This window comes from Vulpes lagopus, chromosome 16 (assembly GCF_018345385.1).
Source record: "Vulpes lagopus strain Blue_001 chromosome 16, ASM1834538v1, whole genome shotgun sequence".
Classification (NCBI taxonomy): domain Eukaryota; kingdom Metazoa; phylum Chordata; class Mammalia; order Carnivora; family Canidae; genus Vulpes; species Vulpes lagopus.
Window position 1 is genome coordinate 61,085,003 of NC_054839.1, and position 27,932 is coordinate 61,112,934.

Genomic DNA, 27,932 nt, shown 5'->3' on the forward strand with positions numbered 1-27,932 from the left:
GACGGCTCCCTTGTGAGACTGTTTGGTGGTTAACCGGGGAGAGGCTTGGCAGGGCCGCGCCATCCATTCCTGTCGTCGGTCATTGCTCCGGAGACACACGGCCCGGCTCTAGGCCGGAGACACCCCGAAAGCCGTGGGGGGGCGGGTGTCCTTCCTACACTTGTTTCCCGACCTGATGGTTCACTGGTGACCAGACCGGGGCCTCGGCCGAGGTCATACATTCGGTGAGCGGCAAAGTGGCCCGAGATCCCTGCAGCTCACCGCTGGGCTTCAGGGCGCGTGGGGGCGGCGTGGGCACAGCTGCTGGCCTCACCCGCACCTGCTCCGCCTCCGCCTCCTGCAGGAAGCCCCCGCCATGCGGCCCGCCCTGGCCCTGCTCCTCCTCCTGCTTCCCTCCTGCCTCCCCCGGGCGCGGGGCGGCCTCCGCGAGGACCTGGGCCTGCTGAGGACCCAGCTTGCGCTCCGCCTCTACCGGGACGCGGCGGCGGCGCCCGGCAATGGAACCAACGTGGTCATTTCCCCGGCCGGCGTGTCCCTGGCTCTGGAGATCCTGCAGTTTGCGGCCCAGGGGGACACTGCGCGGCAGCTGGTGCAGGCGCTGGGCTACTCGCTCCACGGTAAGAGGCCCGCCCCGCGGGTGGGCGCCCAGGTGCCCGGCCCGGAGCCCGGCGGCTCCCGCTGACACGCTCGGCCACGCATGGGGTTCTCTTCTCCTCAACAAGGGACCGGGGTGGCGACTGCCTGAGCTAAGGATCCTAGAGCACAGGGTGGCGGCGGGCCCTGAGCGCTTCCCTGGAGCTGGCCCTGCAGGGCCACGCGAGGGCCACCCGGAGGCGCCAGGCCCAGGGCGCCCGTCGCCCCTTCCCCTCCGGGCCGGCCCTGACCCGGCAGCGCTCCCCTCCAGCCTCACGGCCGTGCTACCCCCACCAGGCGCCCGCACCCCTGGGCTCCTGTCCCCGACGGCTGTGGGGCAGCACGCCCCGGGCCGAGCTCGTAGAGGTGCCGCCGCGAGGAGGGCAGGTTGCAACGAGGTGAGCTCGGGGCAGGGGAGCCCGGTGCCCGCGGCCCAAGGGGGGCCCTGGGAGCTGCGGGGACAGTGCACTGCGCCAGGCAGACGCGCGCCTTTCGGCCTTGACAGAGGCTCCTGCCGACGTGGGGCCCACAGACCAGCCCGGCAGCTGGGCTCGGCCTTCAGGGCCCCGGCTCGGCAAGCTCGGCGCCGGCGGCGTCTGCACCGACCGGGCCACGGTGGCGGGCGGCACCTGGGCGGCCTCCTGCGGTCTCCGCCTGGGGTCGCACCTGCTGCTCGGGACAGGCCCAGCTGCCCGGGAGGAGCGTCGTCCCCACCGCATGGCCCCGCAGGTCCTGGGGACGTCGGGGGCTTTCTGGGGCAAACTGTCGAAGGAGGCTCGTAGCGGCCCCGGAAGCACGGGGCCGGGCCGGGAGGGGAGCCTCCGAGGGGAGGCGGCCTCGGGAGCCCCGGCTGGCCACGGCCACTGTCACCCCCGCAGTCATTACGTCACTTGGTCCTCATGGAAACGCGCACATTCTCGTCCCCGGGTTACACGGGACAAGAGGCAGACTGGCAGGCGCAGAGCAGAACTCAAGTCCAGGTCTCGGTCCCCAGTCCCCCGTCCCCCCACAATCCTTGGCCCCGGGCCGCCCCTGAGCAGGTGCATGCGGCAGGAGAACCTTCCTTTTCTGCCTCTAACCGCAGCCCCCTTCCCCCTCACCAAGGCACACCCTCGACGCCAACCCCGCCCACCTCCCTGGTCTGGCAGGTAAACCCAGTCGCGGAGCTCCCAGGCTCGGGGTTACAGGCCTTAGTTAGTTGTTAGTTAGTTAGTTGTTAGTTAGTTAGTTATTAGTTAGTTGTTAGTTGTTAGTTTGCCGAAGGAAGTCCCTGTCGGGAAGCGCAGGGCGGCACATGGGGCCTAAAGGAAGGGGCTCGCGGGCTCCCCGGTGAGTGCAAGGCCTCATGTGGGCACGAGAAACGAGGACAAAATACCCTGCTTCTTCTAGTGCTTTCCTCCCGCTCTGTGGCCACAGACCCTCTCCAACCCTCACCCCCCTCCCCGCATCTGCCCTCCGGGGTCCTGATCCCTGCGGGCCCAGAGCTTGCCCGGCTCCTGCCTTCTTGGTCAGCGTCATCTGTAGGATCCCAGGCCCCCTCCGGCAAGAAGGAGCTTTGGGGGGAGGAGGGACAGGACTCCGGAGGCTGCAGGCGGAGCCCCCCCCCCCCCCCGGCCATGCTCACATCCCCCCGCCCATCAGTAGGAGGCGGGAGCCCCCAAAGGCCGCAGGGAGGGGTGCTGCGCTCAGGCCTTCGCAGATGTAGTGGCCCCGGGTGGAGCCTGTGTCCCCGGCCACCCTTCCCCAGCCCCGAGACCCTGAGCCAACTTAGCCATCTGTAGGGCTGTCCGGGGGCAGCCCCTTGGTCTGTATGTGGCGGCACAATCATAGGGGCGACACCACGTCACAGGGTTAAAGGCGCTGCTGCTGGCCGCCCCGGTGTCGGGTCCCAGGTGTGAGGTCCCCAGGTGTGAGGCCCCGGGTGCGAGGCCTGGGTGTGAGACCTCAGGTGTGAGGCCCTCAGGTGTGTGAGGCCCCGGGTGCGAGGCCCACATGTGAGGCCCGTGCTGTGTCCCTGTGGCCGGGCTCCCCTGCGCCCCAGGCTTGGTTCCTCCACCTTCCGGCGGGTTCTTGTGGGGTAGCAGCAGGCCCGCGGGGTGTGGGCTGTGGCGCTGGCGGCCTCGTGGGCTCCCCGTGGCTGTCACCCGGCAACCGAGCTTGGGAGACGCCGCCCTGGATGTGCCCGGGCCGCTGACCTGCTGCGTGGGGAGGCCGCTGAGCCGAGCACCAGGGGCGGTGACGCCCGATGGCGCGGCTGCCTCGGTCACTCAGCCCCACTGGCTGTGCCCCGGAGATGGAGGACTGGCTGCCAGGAGGACCCGTGATTCTGTGCGGCCCCCTCAGGGCCTGATGGCTTCAGGTCCTGCGTGGCCATGCCCCAGCTTTGAGTCTGTGGGCCCAGGCCGATTCCTGGGGGGGGAGGAAGGCCCCCCTGTGTGAGGCCTTGGAGGAGCGGGGGGGGGGGCTGATGGGGGAAGGATGATGGGGGTGATGGGGATGGGATGACAGGGTGACATACTGGGTGACAGGGGAGGGATGATGGGGGAGGGTGGTGGGGAGGGCGGTGGGGAGGGTGATGGGGACAGTGACCACGGCGCCCAGCCTGACGTGTCCCGCACCCGCAGCCCCGCAGGTGAGCGCGTCCGTCCACAGCGCCTACGCTGCCCTGCACAGCCCTGGCCGCGGCCCGCGGGTGGAGCTGGCCTGCACCGTGTTCGTGCATCCGGGCGCAGCCGTGTCGCCCTGCTTCGTGGAGCGCGTGTCGCGCTGGGCGAACAGCAGCCTGCAGCCGGCACCGCCCCGGGAGACCCACGGTCCACCCACGAGCTCAGGTGAGCGGCGTGGGGGTGGGGGCAGGGGTGAGGCCGGGCGGAGGGCAGGAGGGGACTCAGCGATGCCGGGGCCCAGGCCGAACCAGGACGGGCGGCCTGCAGGGGTGAGGCCAGGGCGGACGGGAGGGGACGCAGAGGTGCCGGGGGTCCAGGCCGAGCCAGAACAGGCAGCAGGCAGGGGTGAGGCCGGGGCGGACGGGAGGGGACGTGGCCGCGCCTTGGAGCCCGGGCAGTGGGCGCACTCGGCAGCTGGGCTGTCCCCGCAGGTGGCGGCCCCGCGGGCCCCGAGTCGGGGCGAGCCGAGGTGGCGTGGGCCCGGCTGGCGCTGCTGAGCACCATGTCCTTCCGGAGCGCCTGGCGCCGCGGGTTCGCTCCTGCTGACACCCAGCCGCTGCCCTTCGCGGGTGGACGGGGCCTGGTGCTGCAGGTGCCCACGATGCACCAGACGGCCGAGGTCAACTACGGTGAGCTCCTCCCGCAGGGGCGCGGGGAGCGGGCCGGGCTCAGCTGCAGGCGGGTGCAGGTGGGGAGCGCGGGGCACCCCCGGGAGGCGCAGGGGAGTGGTGGTGGCGCCCCAGGGTCCCTGCGCCCGGGGACAGGCCGCAGGCTGAGCGCCCGGCCCGAGGGGTGCCAGGGGGAGGCCCACCCCCGGCTGGATGGCTCCTGAGAGGGCCCCGCGGGCCTGCCCACCCCACACCCCCTGCACCCCCGGGCTCCACCCCTCCAGCTGCGGGCTGACTCTGCTCCCTCAGGGGAGCCCCGCAGACGGGGTTTCAGGGACCCCGGCCTCGAGAACACGGCTGCCCTCCTGCCCTGATGCCCGTCCCAAACGCTGCCCGGTCGGTGGATTTAGGTCTTTGCTTATCCGACGAGCACGTACACCCGGGGGGAGGCGAGGTGCGCGGGGAGGAAGGCCCGGGGATAAGCAAACACACGTGTGACTTAGGCTCCTGTTCCCCGTGTCTCCCCTGCTGCCGCCCTGACCCCCGCTGCTCCATCTGTCCCCGGTACTAAATTTCCCAGTTTTATATGATCCGTGGGTTTAGAGCTTTTGCTGAAGGAAAGGTCTAGCACAAGGGGCCTGGTTCCCCACGCGGCCTCAAAAGGGCAGGATTGGAAGGCGTCCCCTGTAGGACCGTAGGGCCCCGGGGCGCCGCCCAGCACTGCGGGCCCCAGACCCAAGCCCTGGGAGGCCGTCTTAGAAATTCGAGGTCTTGCCATCAGAAAAGGTGACTTTGGCCTCAATCGGCCTCCCGCGGGTGGGACACGCCCTGTCAATAAAATGTACTGTCCGCAGTCCGGAGACGGCCCCTCCAGGGCCTGGCGCAGTCCGGTTCCCCAGCTCCCGGGACAGAACTGACTCCCCCTCTGCCGACCCCCAGGCCAGTTCCAGGACCCTGCGGGCCATCAGGTGCAGGTGCTGGAGCTGCCCTACCTGGGAAGTACCGCGAGTCTGCTTCTGGTGCGGCCGCGCGACAAGGACACCCCGCTGAGCCACATCGAGCCCCACCTCACGGCCAGCGTCCTGCACACCTGGATGTCCAGCCTCACGAGAGCCAGAATGGACGTGTTCCTGCCCAGGTGAGCGGCTGCATCGTCCTTACGGGGCAGACGGGAGGGGCCAGGTGGTCTGGTCCTGGGGTCGGTCCTGAGGCACTGGGCCAACCTGTCCAAGCAACGTGGCCCTACAGGTTAGGCCAAGAGGGACTTACCCCAGAGACGGGGGCCAGGTGGGAGTCTCCCCTGACTCGCTAGCTCATGATGTAGGCGGAACACGATTCCTTCTGGAATTTCCTGGAGCCTCCTCGTGGGGAAGATCGTCTGTGTTCACTGGGCCAGGCTGGGGCCCCCGGGAAAGACGAACCATGCAGGGGCCTCGGAGGCATGAACCCCGAATCCTATCACATCCTAAGAGGGTCACCAACGGTCACATTTCCAAAGCCAAGGAGGCAAAATAGTTTAAATAGTTTATAATTCTGATGAGAAAGCAAACTAAGAGGTAAAATGATTCAAGACTTTCAGTCTCTGAGCTGAGGGTTCTCATTCTCTGTGAATAGAGGGGAGCGTCTCTTTAAGAGAAGCCAGGAGGGAATATAAATGTAGTGAAAGGGAACCGAGGGGAAGGGAGAAGAAATGGGCGGGAAATATCAGAAAGGGAGACGGAGCATGGGAGACTCCTGACTCTGGGAAACGAACTGGGGTTGGTGGACGGGGAGGAGGGCGGGGGTGGGGGTGACTGGGTGACGGGCACTGAGGGGGGCCCTTGACGGGATGAGCACTGGGTGTTATTCTGCATGTTGGCAAATTGAGCACCAATAAAAAATAAATTTATTATCACAAAAAAAAAAAAAAGAGAGAGAGAGAGAGAACCCAGTAGGCACTAATACAGCTTGGCGAAAAGTTAAAGGATGGTTCTAGATTTTGCTATTCGGAAGCCAAACTCATTTGCAAAGCTCATTACTTTACAAAGATCTCCTTGGTGAGCTTTAAGGGATGAGCCGCTCGGGCGCACTGGAAACCGAGCGAACGTGCGATGGGCTCGTACCCAGCCTCAGGCGAGGAGTGTGGTCCGCGGGCTCCGGCCCCTGCTCGGCTGCCCTGGCCCCCCGGGGCCGACCCAGAGCTCTCGGCCTGCTCCTTTGAGGAGTTAAAAGTAGGCCCAGACGCTGAAACGAAAACACGCAGAGCGACCCGGTGAGCTCAGTGCAAGGTCTGCAGTGGGACCCGGCGCGACCGACCAGCGCCGAGGGGAACGCGCCTCTAGGACGGAGCCGGCGTCTCCAACCAAATATGTGGACCCCAGATGAAGCGCAAAGACAGGACGTCGCGACAGACCGTGTCTAGCGGGGAGCAGAAGCAGCCCCAGTGTCTCCGTGACGCTCGAGGGAAGCTCGGGACAGAGGAGGAGCTGCCGACGTGACACGGACAGAGATTGCGGAGCCGGACGGGGCCTCGTCCTGGAGCGGCTGCGGCCCGGGAGCCCGCCGCTGTGTGTGACCCACCTGAGAGCCCGCAGCGCCCCGGGGGTCCAGGATCCCCAGGGCAGGGGCGAGCCGGGAAGGCGGGGAGCCCAGGAGCACAGCGCCAGTCCGCACTGGGCCCTCCTGCAGCGGCCCTCCTGACCCCCTCACACCACCTGCCACCCAAGGACGACGAAGGTTTGGGGAAAATGAGGCCGCTTTACGAGCAAAACTAGAGAAACCGCCTCAAACCCTGCAAGGGAAGCACAGAGAAAGGAGGGGGCTATGTCAGGCCTAGATCCCCGCTGGGCCCGTCGCCACGGCAGTCGCACGTCGAGGACTTACCTGCACGTCTGCAAATCGCTCACCGTCCACCACCAGCTGCCTTCCGGGCGGCCCGCGGGTGTCACCTGGAGCAGAAGCCTTTGCGAGCGACCCGGGCACAAGCCGCGTGGCAATGGGGGGGCGGGGGGCTTGGGGTCCAGCGTCACCAAGCAGCGTTATTTAGTCGATTCTGGCTGAAGTGTGACGTTCAGCTTCCAAAGGAACGTTTTATTTATGAAAATCTGACATACAATGCGCGGGGACAACGTCTCCATCAGGGAGGTTAGCGCCGGCCAAAGAAGGGGCAGTGGACGGGATGAGCACCGGGCCTTATGCTGATGTTGGCAAATTGAACTCCCATTTAACAAAATAAAAAAGAGAGAGGGGCGCCCGGGTGGCTCCGCGGTTTAGTGCCCGCCTTTGGCCCAGGGCGTGATCCTGGGGTCGCAGGATCGAGTCCCACGTCGGGTTCCCTGCGTGGAGCCTGCTTCTCCCTCTGCCTGGGTCTCTGCCCCTCTCTGTGTGTCTCATGAATAAATAAGTAAAATCTTTAAAAAATACAAAAATTAATTTAAAAAAAAGAGAAAGAGAGAACAAAGTACAGGACTCTCACAAAGCTAAAAAGAAAGAAAGACTCCTCAAGGAGGCCAACTGCGGGCGTTACGGGGGTCGTTTGGGTCCGTGATACAGCGACGCCCCCCGAGAGACGAGCAATGTGCCAGGCGTATATTTGTTTGAGGAGCAGGACACTCGGTCACTGGCTCGACACGCTGGGGAGCGAGGCGGGAGCGTGTTTTTTCCGGCAGTAGAGGTGACACGGGTACCTCTGCTGGCGTGTGCTCACCGTCCTGCGTGGGGCGCTGTGGCCAGGAGCCCGTCCGTGCGTGTCCGCCTCTGTGTGTCCTGAGTGTCGGGAGGACCCGTCAGCTGTCACGTCTTCAGGAGCCTGGGCCTTCCTCGCACAGAGCCGCGGATCATCGTGTGTGCGCTGTGCTTCGCGACGGGCGTTTTCTTTCCTTTCTAGAAAACTGGGGTATGATTCACAGGACCGCAAGCCTCATCCTTCCCAAGTGTGCGACCCGCAGGCGTTTAGGATACAGGCCACGTCGTGCAGCCGCCGCCCTGTGTGATTCCAGGACTCTCGACACCTCCAGAGGAAACGCGACGCCCGTTAGCAGGCCCGCCCCGTTGTGTCCCCGCCAGGGTCCCAGCGGCCGCCAGTGTACTTGGGAGCACAGTGGACGCGCCTCGCTGCACACCGCGGGTCACCGAGACCGTCCAGCGTCGGCCCCGTGTGCGTGGCCGCGCCACTTGGCAGTGTCTTCAGGGTCCGGCCCGGGTCCCAGCCTACGCGTCGTGCTTCGTTCTTTTTTATGGCAGAACAACTTCCCACCGTGTGGACACACTCCGTTCCGCTGTATCCCTCGTCGGCTCACAGACGTCTCAGCGCCTGGACCGTCTGGGGCCTGTTTGTCGCTTTGGCTTCTGGAACATGCTCACGTGCGCATGTTCGTGTGGCTGCACCCTTCGGCCGCCTCGGGTGCGCACCCAGGATGGCCCCCGGGGTCACGCGTGGACCCCACACTGTACCTCTCGAGGGCCTGCCAGACGCCCTCCAGGGCCTCCGCCGGCCGCCCCGCCAGCGCCCCTCATTGCGGCTCCTCGCGAGGCCGTGCAGCTTGGAAAGACGGGGCTTCCCGCGTGGAAGCCGGCGCGACAGCAACGTGGAGATACTTGACGCCACACAGAACGGTCCAGTTCTATGTGATGCATATTTTACCACAGTTGGGGCTTTTGAGTCCCTGTGAACGGAGGGAAGGACTAAAGAGTAGGGGTGTCACGGAGTCTCCCTCCAGAACCGCAGCTCCCCTTGCTAGAGCAGGTGGGTGCAGCCCCGCTGGGCCCTCCTGCAGCGGCCTCCCTGGCCTGGAGGCAAGACGGGGCGCCGGCCACCCATCTGCTTACGTGGCCATCCTCATTGCCGCGAGGCCGCTTCCCATGGTGCTTCCACTTGCATTTCCCCAATGACCAAGGACGTCAAGCATATTTTCATGCACTTTGTGGCCATCACATACCTTTATCGAAGGAATATCTCTTTCGATCTTTTCTCCACTTCTAAGTCGGTTGTCTTTTTATTGCCGAGTTGGAGTAGTGCTTTATATATACTGGATGCTAGTCCCTTATCAGATTTATGATTTGCGAATATTTTCTCCCATTTAGTGGGTCGTCTTTTCACTTTCTTGATGGTGTCCCTTGGAGCACCAAAGTTTTAAATTTTAATGAAGTCCAGTTAACTTATTTTTTCTTTTATTTCTTGCGCTTCTTTTGATGTCATTTCTAAGAAACCGTTGCTTAACCAAGATCACAAAGATCCGTGTCTATGCTTTGTCTAGGAATTTTCTAGTTTTAGCTCTTCTATTTCGAATTAATTTTTGTATGTGTTATGAGGTAGAGGTTCAATTTCATCCTTTGCATGTCATTATCCAGTTGTCCCAGCACCATTAATTGAAACGATCCTTCTTTCACTGAATTTTCTTGGTACCTTTGTTGAAATTAATTGACTGTAAATGAATGAGTTTATTTTAATGGGTTTACTTTCAATTCTATTCTATGGGCACAAATGTCTACACGTCGGCCAGGACAACACAGTCTCAATTACTATCATGTTTAGAAATCGGGATCTGTAGCCCTTCAGATTTGTTCTTTTTTCCAAGATTGCTTTGGCTATTCTGGGTCCCATACATTTTCTTGCGAATTTTGGTATCAGCTTCTCAGTTTCTGCCAAAAAGGCAGCTGAGATTTTGATGATGATGATTGTGTTTAATCAGTACATCAACTTGGGAATATTGCTTTCTAGCAATATTAATTGTTCCAATTGTGAACACAGGACTTTTTTCATTTTACTTATGTCTTCCTTAGTTTCTTTTGATTATGTGTTTTAGTCTTCAGTGTACAAATTTTGCATTTCTTTTGTTGAAATTATTTCTAAGCATTGTATTCCTTCCTCCTATAAAATGCTATTATAAAGTGGGATTCATTTGCAGAAGATTCGTTGATAATATAAAAAAACACAGTTGATTTTTGTATCTTTATCTCATATCCTGCCACCGTGATGAACTCATTTATTCATTCTAAGAATTTTTTTCTCTGTATGTGTGTGTATTCTTTAAGATTTTCCATATATAAACCAAGTTGTCTGTGAGTAGAGATAGGTTTACTTCTTCATTTCTAATCTGGATGCATTTTTATTTATTTTTCTTGTATGATTGCCCTCCACACTTTTCAGAACAATGTTAAACGGAAGTGGTGGGCATCTTTCTCTTATTTCTGATCTTAGGAGGAAAGCTTTCAGTCTTCACCATTAAGTGTGATGCTAGCTGGGGCACCTGGGTGGCTCAGGGGTTGAGCATCTGCCTTTGGCTCAGGGTGTGATCCCAGAGTCCTGGGATCGAGTCCCACATCGGGCTCCCCACGGGGAGCCTGCTTCTCCCTCTGCTTGTGTCTCTGCCTCTTTCTCTCTCTGTCTCTCATGAAAAAGAAGTTTGACGCCAGCTGTGGGTTTTCTGTAGAGGCCCTCTTTTGGATTGAAAAAGTTCCCTTCCAAAAAAAAAAAAAAAAGAAAAAGTTCCCTTCTATCACAAGTTTATAGTGTGATTTTTGTTTTCATGAAAGATATCAGATTTTTTTTCACATGCTTTTCTGCATTTATTGAGACGATCATGTGGCCTTTGTCATTTATCCTGTTAATATCGGTGTTTTACATTGATTTTCATATGTTGAACCCACCTTGCATTCCTGGGATAAATCCCACTTGGTCATGGTGGGATTTATATGTTGTTAGATTCAATTTGCTAGTGTTTTGTTGAGGATTTTGCATCTACATTCATACGTGAAACTAGTCTGCAGTTTTCTTTTCTCATGATATCATTGTCTGGTTTTGGTAAAAGGCAATTTTTTTACTCAAGATATTTTGGTGGCATTTCTTCTGAGCTGGACTTCCATACAAGAAACAAAAAAATCACTCTCACCTTTTATGGTCTTATCTCACTCTTACTATTGTCTTTAGTTACGAAAAATGATATTACTCAGTTTTATCACCTACCATAATCACTATATTTGGCTTCAAACATCCCTGAACTTTTTTTCAATATCCCTGAGAAACAATAAAACCACAGTGGTAACAATAAAGTGCACGAGCTGTGCTAGGCATTGTTGAGCACTTCTAAGAATTTTTTCCCTTAATCTTCACAAAGCTGATAACTAAGCACTACTATTATGCTCATTTCACAAATAAGGAAACTGAGGCAAAGAGACGTAAAGTAATTTGCCCCAGGTCCTTCAGCTAGTAAAAGGCTAAGCCAGGATTCAAACCCTGGCACTGGACCCCCAAGTTCGTGCGCTTAATATGTTTCAGCCCTAAGAGTTTTCAAAATGGATGAGTTTTAAGTATTTAAGAAAAGTTCAGAAGAGATGGTACAAAATTTTTTTGAGACTGTCAGCATAGTTGGAGAAAGCGACCGTACCTTCTTGGAAAACTATTCTAAGGACCCAAAACATATTTATGAGAAAATCTGATACTTCTGTTTAAAATATTGGTCACATTGTCTTGTATGCAATGAAGACCTTTGATACTAAATGGTCTAGTCCAGTATTTTTACTCTCCTGCAAGTTTTGCATAGTTTATAGAAAAAGATAAAGTCCATTTCAAACATTTTCATTTTCAAAGAAAAATAATATGAGCAATCCTTTTAAAGGATCCTTCACAGTAAAATCTTGCCCTTGGAGAAATATTACAAAGTGGGTGTGTTGATTCTTTCTCCTCTCCGGACTTATTAGGAAAACCAAAGCCTTAGCTTGCATTCCTTTCCTCCTGTGCATCGAAGACACACACTGCACACAGCAAACGCAAAAATCTGTCTTATCAAATACGAACATATTACATGAGATGCTCTACTCCTTGCCAGTCAGTCGACAGCTTCTTTTCTGCACCTACTATGTGAGAGGCCTCACGAGGTGGGAGGTAGCAAAGAGTAGACGCCAAGAGCACGGGCTCTGCGCTCAGACGGCCTGGCTTTGAGTTGAGTTCCACCACGTACTCATTACATCATCTTGGGCAAGTGTCTTAATTTCTTTAGGCTTCAGCTTTCTCATCTGTAAAATGAGGATAATAATAACATAGTTATGTGAAGACGAAATTAGATAATCCACATAAAACGCTTGCCGTAGTGTCTAGCACATGGTAGGCACTCGTTGGCTACTACCAGGAAATAAAACATTGACTGGGATGGGCTATCTTCTCAAGGGGTGTGCGAAATCATGAATAACAGTATGAGAAGCAGACTTTTCCATACGTCAAAAGAGCAGAACAAGGTGTTAATGGGGCTTTAGGAACCGAAGGACACAAAACAGCTGGAGAGAGGAGAGCAATGGACTTGAGCTTAGAGGCAAGGGTGGCAACTCAGGCAATCAAAGGAGATGGGGTGGAAAGAACCGCAAAAGCAAAGGTACGGAAGGGGAGGGAGCCCTGTGCGGTCAGACTAGTCCCTGGGCAGGGTTTATGAGAAGGAGCAATCAAAGATAAAGCTGGAAAAGAGGCTTCCTTGACTCACAAGTTAGGGAGTTCGGCAGTCGTGGGGCATGTATGAAATTATTTTGGATGAGATTTCTGGATGAAAGCTGATGCTTTGTTTTTGTTTTTCAGATTCAGGATCGAAAATCACTTCAATCTGAAACCCATTTTAAGTTCTTGGGGAGTCACCGATCTTTTTGATCCACTCAAAGCCAACTTGAAAGGGATTTCAGGTAACACTTCTTCTTTCAAGCTTTTTGGCATTGTGCTTGGGGGCAGCTTTGTCATACTTTGATTAAGGGATTTTCATCTACAGAAGCTTCAGTGGTATAATGAGAGTTAACGTTATTTAAAAGAATAAAGAAACAGTTTTGCTTTATGTAAGAATATGTGGCTTCAGATAACTGTTGGATTTGGGTTGTACTTTGTGGAGGGGGGTGGTGTTTCCTGAGACCTCTAAGTACCCTTTGTGGAGACCACCTTCGGGGTGAAGTCAGTGGCCACAGAATCCACCTCACCCTCCGGCCTGTCAAGAGTAGGAGCATGTCTCCATTCTGACCTCCCACCACCATGCCAGCCTCACGGTCACCCTGTTTTTACCTCCTCCCCCTCCCTCCCTCTTTGTACCATTTCTGTCCTCTTCTCATGAACTAACCTTGAAACTTTCCCTCATCCAACTTCCTGTCTTCGAATTACCCCTGTACCTGTAATCTTGCCCTAAAGTGTTCTTCTTCCCTACGTCCATATTAAATGTATTTTCCCTTGGTAGACATGCTATTCCTCATCAATAGGAGCTGTGTTTGCTTATCATGTTGCAGGGAACTTACATCAAATATTAAAAATAATGGAATGCCCAAACCTCATGTTCCAGAATCCTCTTAGAAGCCATCTTTAAACTATTGCTAACTCCAAAGGCTCAGGTTTGTTTCTGCTCTGGGGAGTTATAAACTATTGGTACGAAAATAATACTGTAGCAGGCATTTTCACTGGCCTAATGCTTGCTTTGCCTGATGAGCTTCAGAATCTCCATTTTAAATGCTAGAACCTCATCACACAGTTTTCTAATGCTTTGCCCAAAATCTTCTTTCTTAAGCAATAACACACACACACACACACACACACACACACACACACTCACACACACAGAGGAATTTGGTGCGTAAAAGCAGTCTTGGCTTGTGCTTTAGATATGACCAAACTAAACGGCAGTTACTTATCAAACAGAGCACGAGAGGAAGGAGCTATTCTGGAGTGTTTAAAACCCCCCAGTGCTGTACTCATTATCTAACTATGCAAAGAGATAAGCAAAGCAATAATCAAGTTTGGGCAGAGTGGCCCCAACAATGCTTGGCCCACAGTGGATATCCAATAAATATTGTTGACTTGGTTGAACGACTCAACCAGAAATTTTCTCTGTTGACTCAGGCATAATCTGACACTGTAGGGAAAGGAGGAAGACTAGAGTAAATGATCAGAGGTCAAGGAAAGAGGAAGGGATAAAGAACCTGACTGAGTGGATTCTATCTTTATTAATGTGAAAAGTCCAATCACAGTGTCTTCTTGTGACTCCAGAGCTCAGCTAGGGCATTCCTGTTGTTGATGATGATACTATTCTTCTTTTGATCGTTCTAGTTAAAAACTTTGGGGCCATTCTTGACCTTTTCTTCCACACCACTACATTCAATTAATCCATCATGACTCACTGATCGTCCCCTCATAGCTCTGCCTTTATGTCCTAAAAGTACATCTCAAAATGCCATTAATCCTATGTCCTCAAACCGGACTGAGTGTAACCCACCTACATCAGGCACATAGGCCCCTAACTGATAAAGACTTCCAAGGCTCTAAGCTCTCCTGACAAGATATAACGCGCAACTTAGTTTAGAAAGAACACTTTTTGATACCTTCTTTATAATGCAATTAAAGTCTACATAGATTTTTTTCAAACCAGCAGAAACACAGGCTCATGGATCTAACTTGTTAAATAATTATTGAGCACTTAGCATGTGCCAAGTGTGAACCTCAAATGCCTGTTTCCTATTGATAAAACATAAACCTTATCTTCTCCCTTAAAGTTTCGTTCCTCTAACACAGGGGTCACCCAACAATGACCCGATTCCTGTTTTTATAAATAAAGTTTTCATGAAACAGCCACTCCCATTTATTTACAAATCATTGATGGCTGCTTTCCTGCTACAATGGCAGAATTAGGCAGTTTCAACAGACACCATATGGCCTGCAATTGCTAAAACATTTAATATCTTGCCCTTTACAGATGAGGTTTGCCAACTACCATATTGCTTTCCAGTGCCCTTCTTTAAACATGTTCAAGAGACTAGTCACTTCTGTGCCTAAGTGGGCTGTTGACTTAATTATGGAGACATGGAGACTGAATCTGTCTAACAAATAGTTCCATCATTCCTAAAATGAGGTAGCTACCACCCACCTCACATCTTACTTATGGAAATAAAATTCTTTAACATATAGCAAAGTATCAGCAAAGAGCTTGCCAGAAAATAAGTCATCAGAAAATGCTGGTCTCCCTTCTTACACTTAAAAGAGGTTACCAAGTAGTTTTGTACTATTGATAAAGGCTCAAACCACAGGGAACATTTGGCCTTTTCTTTCCATTTGGTTCCAAAGCCCAGAATCATTTTGCTCAAGTTCTCTTTCCCCATTAAAAGTGACTCGTCTCTTCCTTCATGGCATCAAATCCTTTCCTGCTGCCTGAAAAAAAAAAAATGTGTTCAGTATCATCTCAAGGCTCAACTAAGCCCAGGTCATAATTTTTCTCCCCAGACGTCCTTGACACTACAGGTTATAAAGATTTTAAGAGTAATTCATTTCACTTACACTGAAGATACCAGCTAGAGATAGACTTCTTGAGCAATCAGAAGGGTCAGCAGCCTTTGATACAAACCCATGCTTCCTAATCCAAGAAATACTTCTTTTGCATAAACTTAAAACTTTGAGGAAATTATCTTATTCTTGACTTTTATAAATGAGCAATTAGTTTCCAATCTCTGCTCAGTGAGAACTACAAGCTCTGAGCTACTACAATTTAAGTGAGCAAACCACACATAGTTGCTTGGTTGCACACTGAAGTTGACATATGCCATACCAGATGAAGTAGATCATCAAGACGGTGAGATAGGTCATTGCCAACTTCAGTCCCCCTCCTAAGAAGACCAGCCAGCAACTATCCATAGCTAAGTCACCACTGTGAAAATCCTAGCACCCGGATGTGAAGCTGAAGCACCCCCTCTGAACCACAGAGACTGAGAAGAACCACATTAGAAAGGTGAGAAGAGCAGCCACACTTGGACCACATCACTCCTTCTGTAGGCTGACAGAGAACTGCCCCAGGAGTGCCCCCCTTGGGTCTACTACAGTTTCTCCAGTGAGAAAAGAAAGTCAAGGTGGACATCCAACTCTTCCAGTGTTGCACTTTCTGGAAGATCTATTTAGGTCTTGCCTCCTGGGGATAATTTAGGAATCAAATAGAAATGGAGAAGTAGTGGTCAAGGCTTACATTAACCAGCACTCAAACCTTGGCAGACCAAGTTCCTGCCTGTGCCAGTATCCAAGCAAAGACTCCAACTGGCAGGAATGCCCATCTACAAAGCCAGGCTGGTGACCCCATCTGGTCAGAGAGCTTGGTTAGCAACTCTGCGTGATTTGAGTCCCTAGTCAATGGGCCATACTATCGCTCTACCTTGCAGGAAAGCAAATCCATAGCTCTACCCAACTGCTCGGCATAGTCTCAAATCCCATCCATTGAAGAAGCCTGACAAGAGCCCAGCTAGCTGAGCAGCCCATCCTTCAGCTCTGCTTGGGCAGAGAGCCCGGCCAGCAGCCCTGCTCAAATGTTGAGCATATTTCCTACCCTCACATAACCAGGGAGCCTGAGAAATGACCTCGAGTAGCCTTGCAGCCCAGCCCTCAGTGCTACCAAGTCACAGAGCCTGGCCGATAGCCCCATTCATCTTCAGGGCAAAGCTGGAAGCCCCACCTGAACATGGAGCCCAGCCAGCAGCACCATCCAACTGGGAAGCACAGCATGAGACCACCTAACCAGAAAGGACTGTAGAGTCCCTCTCATAGTAACCCAATCATGGATCCAACCAGTGGCACCACCCTGTCGGGGAACAAAGCCTACAACCTTATTAGCCAAGAGTTGATTGCAGAGCTAGTGATTCAACCTGGCAATGAGAGTTGAGTCACTAGCTCTGACATTGCCAGAAAGCCCCACCTAAACAGCAAGCCCACCCAGCAGTCCTGCTTGAATACAGAACCCGACCAGCAGAACCTAGGCAGCAGCACCCCTCTACAAACTCAGAGCACATGGAGAGGCTTTGCCCAGAGATGTTGATAGTGAGCCCCACCTGCCCACAAATGCTACCAGCCAGCTGGTGAAGGTCTTTTCTTACCAAAGAAAACCTGTAAAGCCCGGAGAAGGAGACCATTTACTGAAATGCACAGATACCAATACAAATAAGCAAGGATCATGAAAAATCAGAAAAATATGATACTATTCAAAGAAAAAAATAAAGCTCCAATAACTATCCTAAAAATATGGAGATATATGAATTGTCTGACAAAATTCAGAATAATCCTCTTAAAGAAGTTCAGCAAACTGCAAGAACACAGAGACAACTAAACAATGTTAGGAGAACAATGCATGAACAAAATTAAAACATCAAGAAAGAAATAGAAACCATCAAAAAACCAAACCAAAACCAAACAAACAGAGATCCTAAAGCTAAAGAATAAAATGACTGCACTGAAGAATTCAGTAGACAGCTTCAACAAGACTCAGACAAACAGAGGAAAGAATCAATGAACTAGAAGATAAATCACTTGAAATTATTTAGTCAGTTGAACAAAAAGAAAAAAAGAATGAAAGAGTGAAGAAAACCTGTGGGAATTGAGAACTCCAAAAAAGAAAAAATATACTCATTATGGGAATCTCAAAAGATGAGAGGGGGGAAAAACGGGGAAGTCTATTTAAAGCAATAATGACCAAAAACATTCCCAAAATCAGGAGAGAAGTGGGCTTCTAGATTCATGAGACCCAAGGAATCCCAATTGGTTGAAACCAAAGAGGGCTACGCTAGACATTATAGCTAAATTGTCAAAAGTCAAAGAAAGAATTTTAAAAAGCAGCAAGAGAAAAGAAACTAGTTATATACAAGGGAACCCACATAAGATGATCAGTGGATTTCTCAACGGAAACTACAGGCCAGGATAGAGTGGAACGACATGTACAAAATTTTGAAATAAAAAAACACTGTCAGCCAAGAATATACTATACCTGGCAAAGTCGTCCTTCACAAGTGAAGCAGAGATAAAACTTTTCCAAACCAAAAGCTAAGGGAATCTATCACCACTAGAGTTGCCTTACAAGATATGCTAAAGAACATTCTTCAGGCTGAAATAAGGATGTAAATTGACACCACAAAAATGTATAAATATATAAAAATCACTGGTAATGGTAAATATATAGTCAAAATCAGATTCTCCAATATTGTACTAGTCATCCATGATTACAATTAATCAACAAGTTCACTAAAGTAAATGAATATATGAATATAATTTGTGTTTCTTTACACTAACAACGAACTATGTGGGAAAGAAATAAAGGAAATAATTACAGTTGCATCAGAAACAATAAAATACTTAGGAATAAATCCAACCAGGTGAGGTGAAATATCTCTACATTGAAAACTATTAACACACTGATGAAAGAAATTGAAAAAGACAAATGTGAATGGGAAAACCTCGTCTGTTCACAGATTGGAAGAATTTATATTGTTAAACTGTCTATAGAACGCAAACCAATCCTTAGATTCAATGCACTCCCTACCAAAATTCCAATGGCATTTCCCACAGAAATAGAAAAATAAAAAACACTCTAAAATTCATATGGAACCACAAAAGACCCCAAATAGCCAAAAGCAATCCTGAGAAATAAGAAAGCTACAGGCATCACACTTGCTGAGTTCAAACTCTATTACAAATCTATCGTAATCAAAACAGTATGGTACTGGTATAAAAACAGACATGCAGGGATCCCTGGGTGGCACAGCGGTTTGGCGCCTGCCTTTGGCCCAGGGCGCGATCCTGGAGACCCGGGATCGAATCCCGCGTCAGGCTCCCTGCATGGAACCTGCTTCTCCCTCTGCCTGTGTCTCTGCCTCTCTCTCTCTCTCTCTCTCTCTCTCTCTCTCTCGCTCTCTGTGACTATCATGAATAAATAAATAAAATCTTTAAAAAAAAAAAAAAAACAGACATGCAGGCAAATGGGATAGAATCAAGACACCAGAACTAAATCCATAATATTTGACAAGGAAGCCAAGAATACTCAACGGGGAAAAGATAGTCTGTTCAATGAATGGTGTTGCATTCCCATGCAAAAGAATGAAACTGGGCCCATTTCTTACAACACTCACAAAAATTAACTCAAAATGGATTAAAGACTTAAAGTGTCTGAAACCATAAAACTCTTAGAAGAAAACATAAGAGAAAATCTCCTTGAAGTTTGTCTTGGCAATGATTTCTTTTTTTTTTTTATTTGACACCAAAAGTATTTAGCAACAAAAGCAAAAATAAACAAATGGGACTACATCAAACTAAAAGTATCTCCATAGCAAAAGAAACAACAAAATGAAAAGGCAACCGACGGAATGGGAGAAAATGTTTGAACACCACACATCTAACGGATTAATATCCAAAATATATTAAGAACTCATACAACTTGATTGCAAACAAAAATAATAATAATCTGATTTTTAAATGGACAGAGGATCTGAATAAACATTTTTTCCAAAAAAGATCTGAATAAACATTTTTTCCAAAAAAGATATTCAAATAACCAACAGATACATTTAAAGGCGCTGATCATCACCAATCATCAGGGAAATGCCAATCAAAACCACAGTGAGATATGACCTCATACCTGTTAGAATGGCTATTATTAGAAAGATAAGAGATAACAAATGCCGGCAAGGATGCAGAGGAAAGAAACTTTGTACAGTTGATGGGAATTTAAATCAAACCATTATGCAAAAAGCACTATGGAGGTTTCTCAAAAAATAAAAATAGAACTACCACTTTATCCAGCAAGTCTACTTCTGAATATATGCCTAAAGGAAATTAAACCACTATCAAGGAAATAACTGCACCCCCATGTCGACTGCAGCATTATTTACAATAGCAAAGAAATGGAAAAAAATCTAAGGGTCCATCAGCCGATGAATGGAGAAGCTGTGACATACATAGATATAGAGATATGGATATAGATATATAGATATAGATGGAATATTATTTAGCCATAAAAAGGAAATCCTGCTATTTGCAACGACACAGAAAAACCTTGTCGGCATTAGGCCAAATGAAATAAATCAGAGTATGTAGCAACATACTCTCATATATTTGAGAGTTGCCAAGACAATAGATCTTATAAATTAACACAAAAATCGTGACTCTGTGAGGTGATGCATGTTACCTAATCTTAATGGGCAACTTCTCATCATCACAGGATACACCTTACATTTACAAAATGTTCTATTAATTCTATCTCGGTAGAGCGGAGGTGGCCAGGAGAAGTGGACTAGAGGAAAATAATGGAGAAAGCAGCTGACCACAGCCTGGCTTCAGAGGCCATTTCAAATTTTTTTGGTACTGTCTCTCTATATCCTGGGCTGGGTGCTGCGTGACACGCTCCGTCTTTTATGACTAAGTTATAAGAAGACGAGAAAGATAAACTAGAAGCGAATTCTGGCAAGAATTTTTTTTTTTAGAGCTTCAAAATTTGCCAACATGAAGTGACGATAATTGGAAAAACAAATGACCCAGCAAATGACCCTGCATTTTGAGAAGCTGAGGGTCGGATGTTGGGACATTGACTTGCATTTTGCAAATCCTGTGTTTACACATTGTCATTATGAAGACGCTTAAGCCTTTTGAGAGGATGATCAACCACACACAAAAATGATGGTGTCCACGAACCCAGGGGAAAGAGGCACCGAAACAGTCATTCGGACGAAATTTGCCAAAGACCCATTCTGCACTGTACCCCTTTGACTCTGTAGATACCAACCAACGTTTCCTTACAAGTGAAATCAGCTTAAAGAACATGAAGGCAGCTGTTTTTATGGGAAAATGAAACAAATGTATAATGTGAGGAGTGTCCAACACTTACTGAACACGATTATGTACCAACACTATTATGCTAGTTAGTAAAGTAAAAATATATATATATTTAAAATTAATAAAGCAGCTTCTGCCTTCTAGGAGCTAACAATCTAAAGAGAAAGGTTGACATGAATCCTTGTAGATATAATGGAAGAGGGGAGACCGTGCCAGGGAGGAGGGTAGGAAGAAACCTAACACTTGGCCTTGGATAGTGAAATGTGATATAGGAGCGAACGGGTTTATGGTGGGCTGTAGTCTTCCAGAATGCTGAGATGGTGAATCTAGAGACGGGATGATGCGTGTCGTTCCACGGCTCAACATTACACGTTATAGTCCTGCAGGTTCACGACAAACATTAGCAAATAAGCAGCTCTAAGAAGTCCACTACTAACAACGGAAGCACAAAACTATTCAACCTGCGTTTCATCATTTTAATCAATCACGGATCCCTTTTTATAACATGGCACCTATAAGCAATCTTGGGGAAAACAATTTTTGCGAAAATAGGTTGTATGACCCTCCACGGCGCTAGGGAGCTGCTAACACTGCAGAAGATGAGCCCAAGGCAGGAGAACCCCTTTGTGCTTGGATTCTTCTAGGGCGGTTTCATTTGAACAGATACTTGACAAAGTAAGCAAATGGAGGTCCGTAATGCAAGATCAAGCAAGAAGAGAAACACAAACCTACAGATGACTCCTGGATTCTCAGTTTGATCACAAATGTTGGTCTTCTGGAATGTCTAACTCCTCCCAGAGATAAAACTTAAGAGAGGTGTGGATGCCAGGGCAAGACAGGCCGTGGGTCCTGGCTCGGCGGCTGTGCAAACCCTCGGACCCGACCTGTGTGTGATGGTGTGATGGAGGAAGGCCATTTCAATGAAACTCAAGAAATCCTAATAGCCGAGCCTAACCGAAGACTCATTCATACCAGTCGGTCCTGTTCTTCACCTCGTGTCAAGGTGCCTGGACTCAAACACAACCACGTTTACTGGACCTTAGCTGGTAGAGCTTCAGAGCGAACGTCTGCTAACTTCCGGGCACGGACTCGAGATGCCCGCATACCCGGCACGGTGGTGAGGCCACGGGTCAGTGAGGCCTCCTGGGCAGCAGAGGACCACCTGTCCGCAGAACTCTAATTTTGGCGCTGCGCGCGGTTGTTCAGTGGGCCAGTGAGAGAAGCTATGAATGCAAGGGAAGCGTCTTTCCTAAAAGATCTACAGGAAAAGACCAACTGCTAAAAATCAATCAGATTCTTCACTGGTTTTAGGACGAGCGATACCAGATGAATGTCTCCATGGATTTTCCCCTTCCTCTGGCCCTTGTCTGATGCCCTTCAGTGATGCTGGGAAATCACGGTTTCTTACAACAAACACAGCCAGCTCACGGCTTCCTGCGTGTACCTTATCTGGACGACGGATGAATTGCTGCATATCCTATAGCGCCTGGTTTTACTGCCTCGCGACAGTCCTTTCCATCTCCTCGTATGCGCATAAAAATGCAGAACAATTAGTCTAAGTTGAAACAAAGAAGCTCTCTCAAAATACAGCGCGTGTACGGAAGGGGCCGAAGACTCCTGCGGTCCGTCCCGGCGCAGGCTGCAGGTGCCAGGGCAGGCCTGTGCAAGGTGGCATCTCGTGGGGCGGGACGGGGCGCGCGGGGTGGGAGCGGCGCTGCACGTCAGAAAGCCTGCAGATGCCCGGGGTCTACTTCTTAGCAACTGCGTCACCTCAGAACACTTCACGGCTCATTCTCCAGGGAAGGGCAGGGGCAACTACTAGTTTCCGCTAGGGAAGTTCTAGATTCCCATTTCCCTGCGTTGTAGTCACCAAGTACCGCGTCCCCGCGGCGAGCGGCCTGCGCAGGGTTAGCGGTCAGACTACGAAAGGCTGCGGATTCCCCTAACGGGACGGCTCCTGCTCCTGTGTGCCGAGCCCCCGCGATCCTTGCCGCGTGGGCCCGCAGCCGTCACGGCTCGGACCGCTCAGCCCTGGCAGACCCCAGCCCCGGAGACAGAGCCGTGGCACGCCTGCCGCACCTGGCTGTCCGGAACGCGGTCCCGCAGACTCACACACATCTGGGACACACCGACTGACGCCTTTAAGGTCTATGGGACAAACCTGTGACTGTCATTTAAAAGCGGCTCTTAAAACACGGTCCAGAAAGCATTCCAGGGAAATCCTCTCAGAAGCTGGCTGAAAAGGCAGTTTCCTGGACTCCAGAATCCATTTTACCTGTACTCTGGCCATCCTTCCACAAAGTTTATTGAAAAAAACAGGGCTCAGCCCTCTATATTAATTTGGGTGGGATCATTTATTAAATTCACCAAATCTGAGGTTTTAAAAGTTACATAAAATATTGCAACTTAAGAATTTTCCAATCTCTCCCTATAGCAGGCAGCATGAGACTGTAATGAAATACATTCTTTAAAATACACTCAAATCCTTAAGCTAAACGCAATTAAAAATGGAAATAAGCAATTCACTTTTTTTTTTCCCGAGACTAGGCCAAGATGGTTTTTACGTCTCTGAAACAATTCATAAAGCCAAGACGGAGGTTTCAGAGGAAGGCACCAAGGCATCTACAGCCACAGGTGGGTTTCTAAGGGAGTCAGCTGCTTGCCCTTGTCTGCCTTTGTCAGGTTTATCCAACTCAGTCTTCACGTCTAAACCTTCCACTAAGAACCCCAAGTCCAGGTATGGCATAGCATTTTTTAAAAAAAAGAAATGTTAACTAACACAGAGCAAAGAGTTTGAAAAAGGATGGGCGAAGAGAAATCCATTTTGAAAAGGACTTGCCCCACCACCCCCGCAGACAAGGAATGGAGCCATTCTGAACACGACCGTAAGGAGGGATGCCATGGGACAGAGAGGGTTGGCCGGGTGACATCTTTTTGATTTTCCCACTCATACCCCATCATAACAACTAAGCAATGAATACCATTAGGATGCTGTTATTTTTTCAAAAATCGAGGGTATAACTGACTTCATCTCGTTTAAAGTGACTTTCCTCACAGGAATAGAAAATGCAGTGGGATCCTCCTATCCTTCCTCTCTCCTGCAGCTCTGCTGTTACTGAAAAGGTCCCGGATTCCTTTTTTTAAGGCGGATCGGCCATTCTTCTTTCTCCTGAGAGAACCCGACACAGGTAATGACCGTCAATGGCTAGCTGGAGGGCGACCCGGCTCTCGAGCAGCCAGCGCCTGCTCGCCCGCCCGCCCCCCCCCCCCCCCCCCCCCCCGCCGCCGCCGCCCGCCCGCCGGGCCTGCCCCAAGCATTCCTCCCAGCTGCTTTCCACGGTGCTTTCGAAGCTTCTTGTCGCGTGGCCTGAGAAAGGGGAGCGCTCCGTGACTACGGACACGGGCGTCCTCCGTGTTGTCGGACTTCTCCTTCAGCTCATTGTCAGCTGACGTGGACTTTTAAAAGTTTGGGTTTCTACTTCTGGGGAAGACTTTAGATCATGAAGGTAAAATAAATGATAAATCCTTACTCCCCCCCCACCCCCCCACCCGGTCGTAGCCTCACTTTTCTCATCACTGCAGGACAAAAGACAGTTCCTCCAGGGCACTAGCACAGCCAATGAGTCTTCGGACTCAGCAACCCCAGAATCCTAGTGGATGCCCCTGGATTTCTAGTTTTTCTGTTGATCTTTCTCACGCTTGCTGAAATGACGCCAAGGTCAAGTGTTTGCTCTTCTAAGTCCCACTATACAACCTCATGCTAAGCCAGAGACAGTGTGGTGCAGGCAGGGCCTTAGCACATCAGAAGGACTAGCAGAGGTCCCTCAGCTTCGACAGCGAACAAAGTACTCAAATTATTCCTCTCCATGTTCTCCCTCCCCCCACCGCCCCGAAAATTATTTAGCAGCCTGGGAAGGAAAAGAGATTCTCAGTAAAGAGTTGTTGGCAAGTCGGAACAATGTGTTAAAAAGAAATAGGATGGAACAAGACTAACAAAATCAAGCAAAAGTGGATCTACTTTAACTAAACATCAGGCATTATTTTTATTTATGGAGAGAAAAAAAGTCAAAAGTTAGAATAATGAGAATTACGCATAGGTTTTACACAAATTGTTAAGGAAATACTGTCAACATCATTTTATCTGAGAATCATTTGCATACTGCTGTAACTTGTGCTAGAAATCAAAGGAACACTTTTGTGACAAAAAAGGATGAAGATAATCATTCACTAGGAAATAATCTATTTGGGGATTATTTGGGGAGAAAAAGTCCATCAACAGAATATATCCTCCTAGGATTTCACCATGATCATTTCCAACCCCATGTTTATTAGATGAAATTGTCACTTATCACTCAGAACAGGCAACAGAAAGCCCTCTCTTAGAAAGGATACATGTCAAAAAAAATGAAAGATGAAAAAAACGACAGGATCGACTCCCTCAAGAAACAGAGACAGGACTAAACATGAACAGAAAGGTCATTGTCAAAAGCTGATAGCCGATAAAGGTTGATGACAGTTAAAAGAGAACGATTTCTCTTTTGGAACTCAACTGCATAAAAATGACGTAAAACCTTTGAACCAGTAAAGGACACACCACTATTTCGATGATAGTTTTCAGAACTGCCTCAATAAACACAATGAAAATAAAAGGCTCATCCAAAACCGGTTCCATAATCTGCCGCACATCTAAATATAGTCCTTGTGAGGGTATTTACTCTTTCTGGAGGTCTTCGCCCACGTCACACAAGGCCAAGTGGCTACTCTTCTGGTGAGAGAGGGGTGTTCAAGAGATAGAAATCAGTCTCAGCCTTCAGTACACCGAATTGACAAACCTTACCGATAAGGGCAAATAATGAATCCATCGTCAAATGGGACACATGTGGGAACATTAAGAAAAACGACCTTAAACTCAAGATTGAGCTGTTGGAGAATATCATTTGTCCAGACTAAAGCCACCCCGTTGATTTAAAAGGCCTAAAAGGCATGATATTCCCCTCAAATATACTCCCCTCTCCCTCCCCTTTGCTTACAAGAATTCTAAAGTTATTTTACTAATTTAACTAATATGCCCAGTTTCTTAAAATGTAAAAAACCTGCGAGATGGGCTACTTAAGATGGAGTTTTGATTAGTTTCAAACCTTGTGACATTAGGGTTTGGATGAGGTGGGCTATCGAGTATGGTGGCAGAGAGATTAAGGACAGAAAGAGGAGACTGAAAAAACTGCTTCTTCCCAACTCCCTCAGGATTCATCCCAAAAAATGTAGTAAAGGTGAAGGGTCGGTCTAAAGGATTATTACCTCATGAGCAGTCTGTAAAATGGAAATAAGAACCTCCTGATGAGGAAAGCTGCTAAACATTGGAAGGGACTGAATCCCTTTCCTAAATATTCTTGTTAAGTATAAACTTTTATCTGAATGACTTGTAATCCTTTCTATTAATCACAGAATCAAAATATACATAAGGACAATTTAAGACCAGACAATATATTCTGGATTTTGTGTAACTCTTGAATTTAGCAATGACTGAAGGTAATTACCTTAACAATTCCATCTACTAAAGGATATCCTGCTTTAAAGGTATTTTGTAGAGGTAAAAAAGGTTTAAAGACTTGCATATGAAAATACTATGTAACATTACATTAAATGCTTCTTTTTCTTGACAGGATTTGTCTTCAGCATTGGGAGAGTTTCAAATCCCCTAGACTAAATTACGAGATCTCAAGCATGTTCTCCACTTTCATCTATGCTTTTCTTCATAAAAAGTTACAACTGCATTCTGCTATACCCTTGAAATTTTAAAAATGTTTTGCTAAAGTGTAAAAAGATAAGGGTATGTGATTTTCAAAGATTATGAAACTAAAATTCCATTGATTTTACTATAATTTTATAAATTTATTTTGCCCTCTCTTAATCTAAATGTATTTTAACCTTCCTTTCTACTGGTTACCCCAAAAGCACTACAAGGCACAGCAGTGATCTATGAAAGGTGAGTGAGTCTGGTCATAGGGTCATGTCCTCAGTGAAGACACGTGAGGCCATGTTGGACTGTGAGTGGACAGTAAAGAGTGTTGGTTTTTCCTCATCCTGGGTAATTCAGGGGGAATGCACAATGAGCCAAGTCATCTTAAATGTTTCCTTTCCATTTAGCTTCTAAACAAAATGGAGAGTTTACGGATAAGAATAGCAGAGGAGAACAAAGAGACCCCCCTTACCCCCACCTGTTGTGGGACTTCTGTATGTAAGCATGGCGTCAAGCTGCTAAAGGCTAGACGTTTCAGAGTATGTGGTGTACCCCAAACTTACAACTTCCTAAGTAACAGCTTCGACTTAGTGAGAAAAGAAAAAGGTGTTGAAGGGGAGAGGAAAGAAACCAATATGAAAGATGTCTGCTTTCAAACAGCCTTTAAAGTGTCTGCCTATTTGCCCCAGATACCGTCACTTCTATTAGCTACGCAGAAACGGGAGTATGTTGGTGTGGCCAACAAAATCTAAGAACAGAGAGTAAAAAGACAATGCAGGTTAGGCAACAGGTAATTACAGTTAGCTTTAACAAATATGAACTTCAAGTGGTGTATTTTTCCAATGCTTAAAAAGCAAGGCCTTTAAAATTCCATTATCCTTAAGATGGTTTTAAATGATTACTTTAAATGTGATTATTTCCTAAACCACACAAGAGTAAAATAGAGCATTTATTGATGGAATAACAAAAGTGCTTTTCTTAAATATTCTTCAAAATACATTTGTACAACTTACAATAATATATCCAAAATAACTGTATATACAAAACATTACCTAGTTTTAATGTATGTGCTTTTTTCCCCAAAAATTACAAAGTAACTTCTTTTTTATTTTTTTTTTTTTGGCAAAGTTCAACCTTAACAGAGGTGACAATTTTAAAGGTTGGTTTAAGAAAATAGAACCTGAGGGAAATTGACACGCAAGAGTCAATGACAAGCAAGAGATTTGGAGGAATATTTTTAGTTTGTTAAATAAAAATGTGTTTTAGAGTGGTATTTTTCACATTACAAAAATAAACCAAAATGAAGAAAAGGTCACTGTAAAATGATGGAAAAAGGATCTGTAGACTTGCTCTTAGTATTTCAAATAGCCAACAATGCATGTCAAAAAATGAATGCAAGATCACAACAGTCTTGTATTTACTTTGTATTTGGAGAAGATACTGAAATAAGTGGCCACGTTCTGTTTTCTTTTAATTGCTATTAATATGGTTGATCTGATTGGCTCTTCGATGAATTTCATCCAAGAAGTTCTCCAGTTGTTCTATTAGCATTCGTTTTTTAAACCTGTATAAAAAAAAATAAGTAATAGCACTCTCAATTTCTTTTTAATGGATATAGATCAGTGTGTTCGTGTTTTGTTTTGTCGTTTTAAAGATAAAAACTGCCTTGGGAAGATTTTTCAAAGGAAAATAAAAATGAAAAAACAACAACTTTATGATATATA

At 48.7% G+C, this 27,932-nt stretch overlaps 2 protein-coding genes across 4 annotated transcripts in view; one reads left to right on the plus strand and one right to left on the minus strand.

Moving 5' to 3' along the window:
• Positions 1-355: 355 nt before the first annotated feature.
• On the plus strand, positions 356-26,244 carry SERPINE3 (serpin family E member 3). The gene is made up of 8 exons (XM_041731074.1): positions 356-617; positions 3,258-3,491; positions 3,731-3,928; positions 4,847-5,045; positions 12,450-12,550; positions 23,016-23,102; positions 23,573-23,656; positions 26,132-26,244. Exons 1-8 carry the CDS (start codon positions 356-358, stop codon positions 26,173-26,175), a joined length of 1,209 nt encoding a protein of 402 aa, XP_041587008.1. The 3' UTR covers positions 26,176-26,244.
• INTS6 (integrator complex subunit 6) overlaps positions 24,487-27,932 on the minus strand; it is a 90,978-nt gene continuing 87,532 nt past the window's right edge. For all 3 annotated transcript variants that reach the window (XM_041730966.1, XM_041730965.1, XM_041730967.1), the window contains one exon: positions 24,487-27,772. In XM_041730966.1, coding sequence (XP_041586900.1) covers positions 27,679-27,772 — 94 coding nt within the window. In that variant the 3' untranslated portion in view covers positions 24,487-27,678. The remainder of the gene's footprint in view (positions 27,773-27,932) is intronic.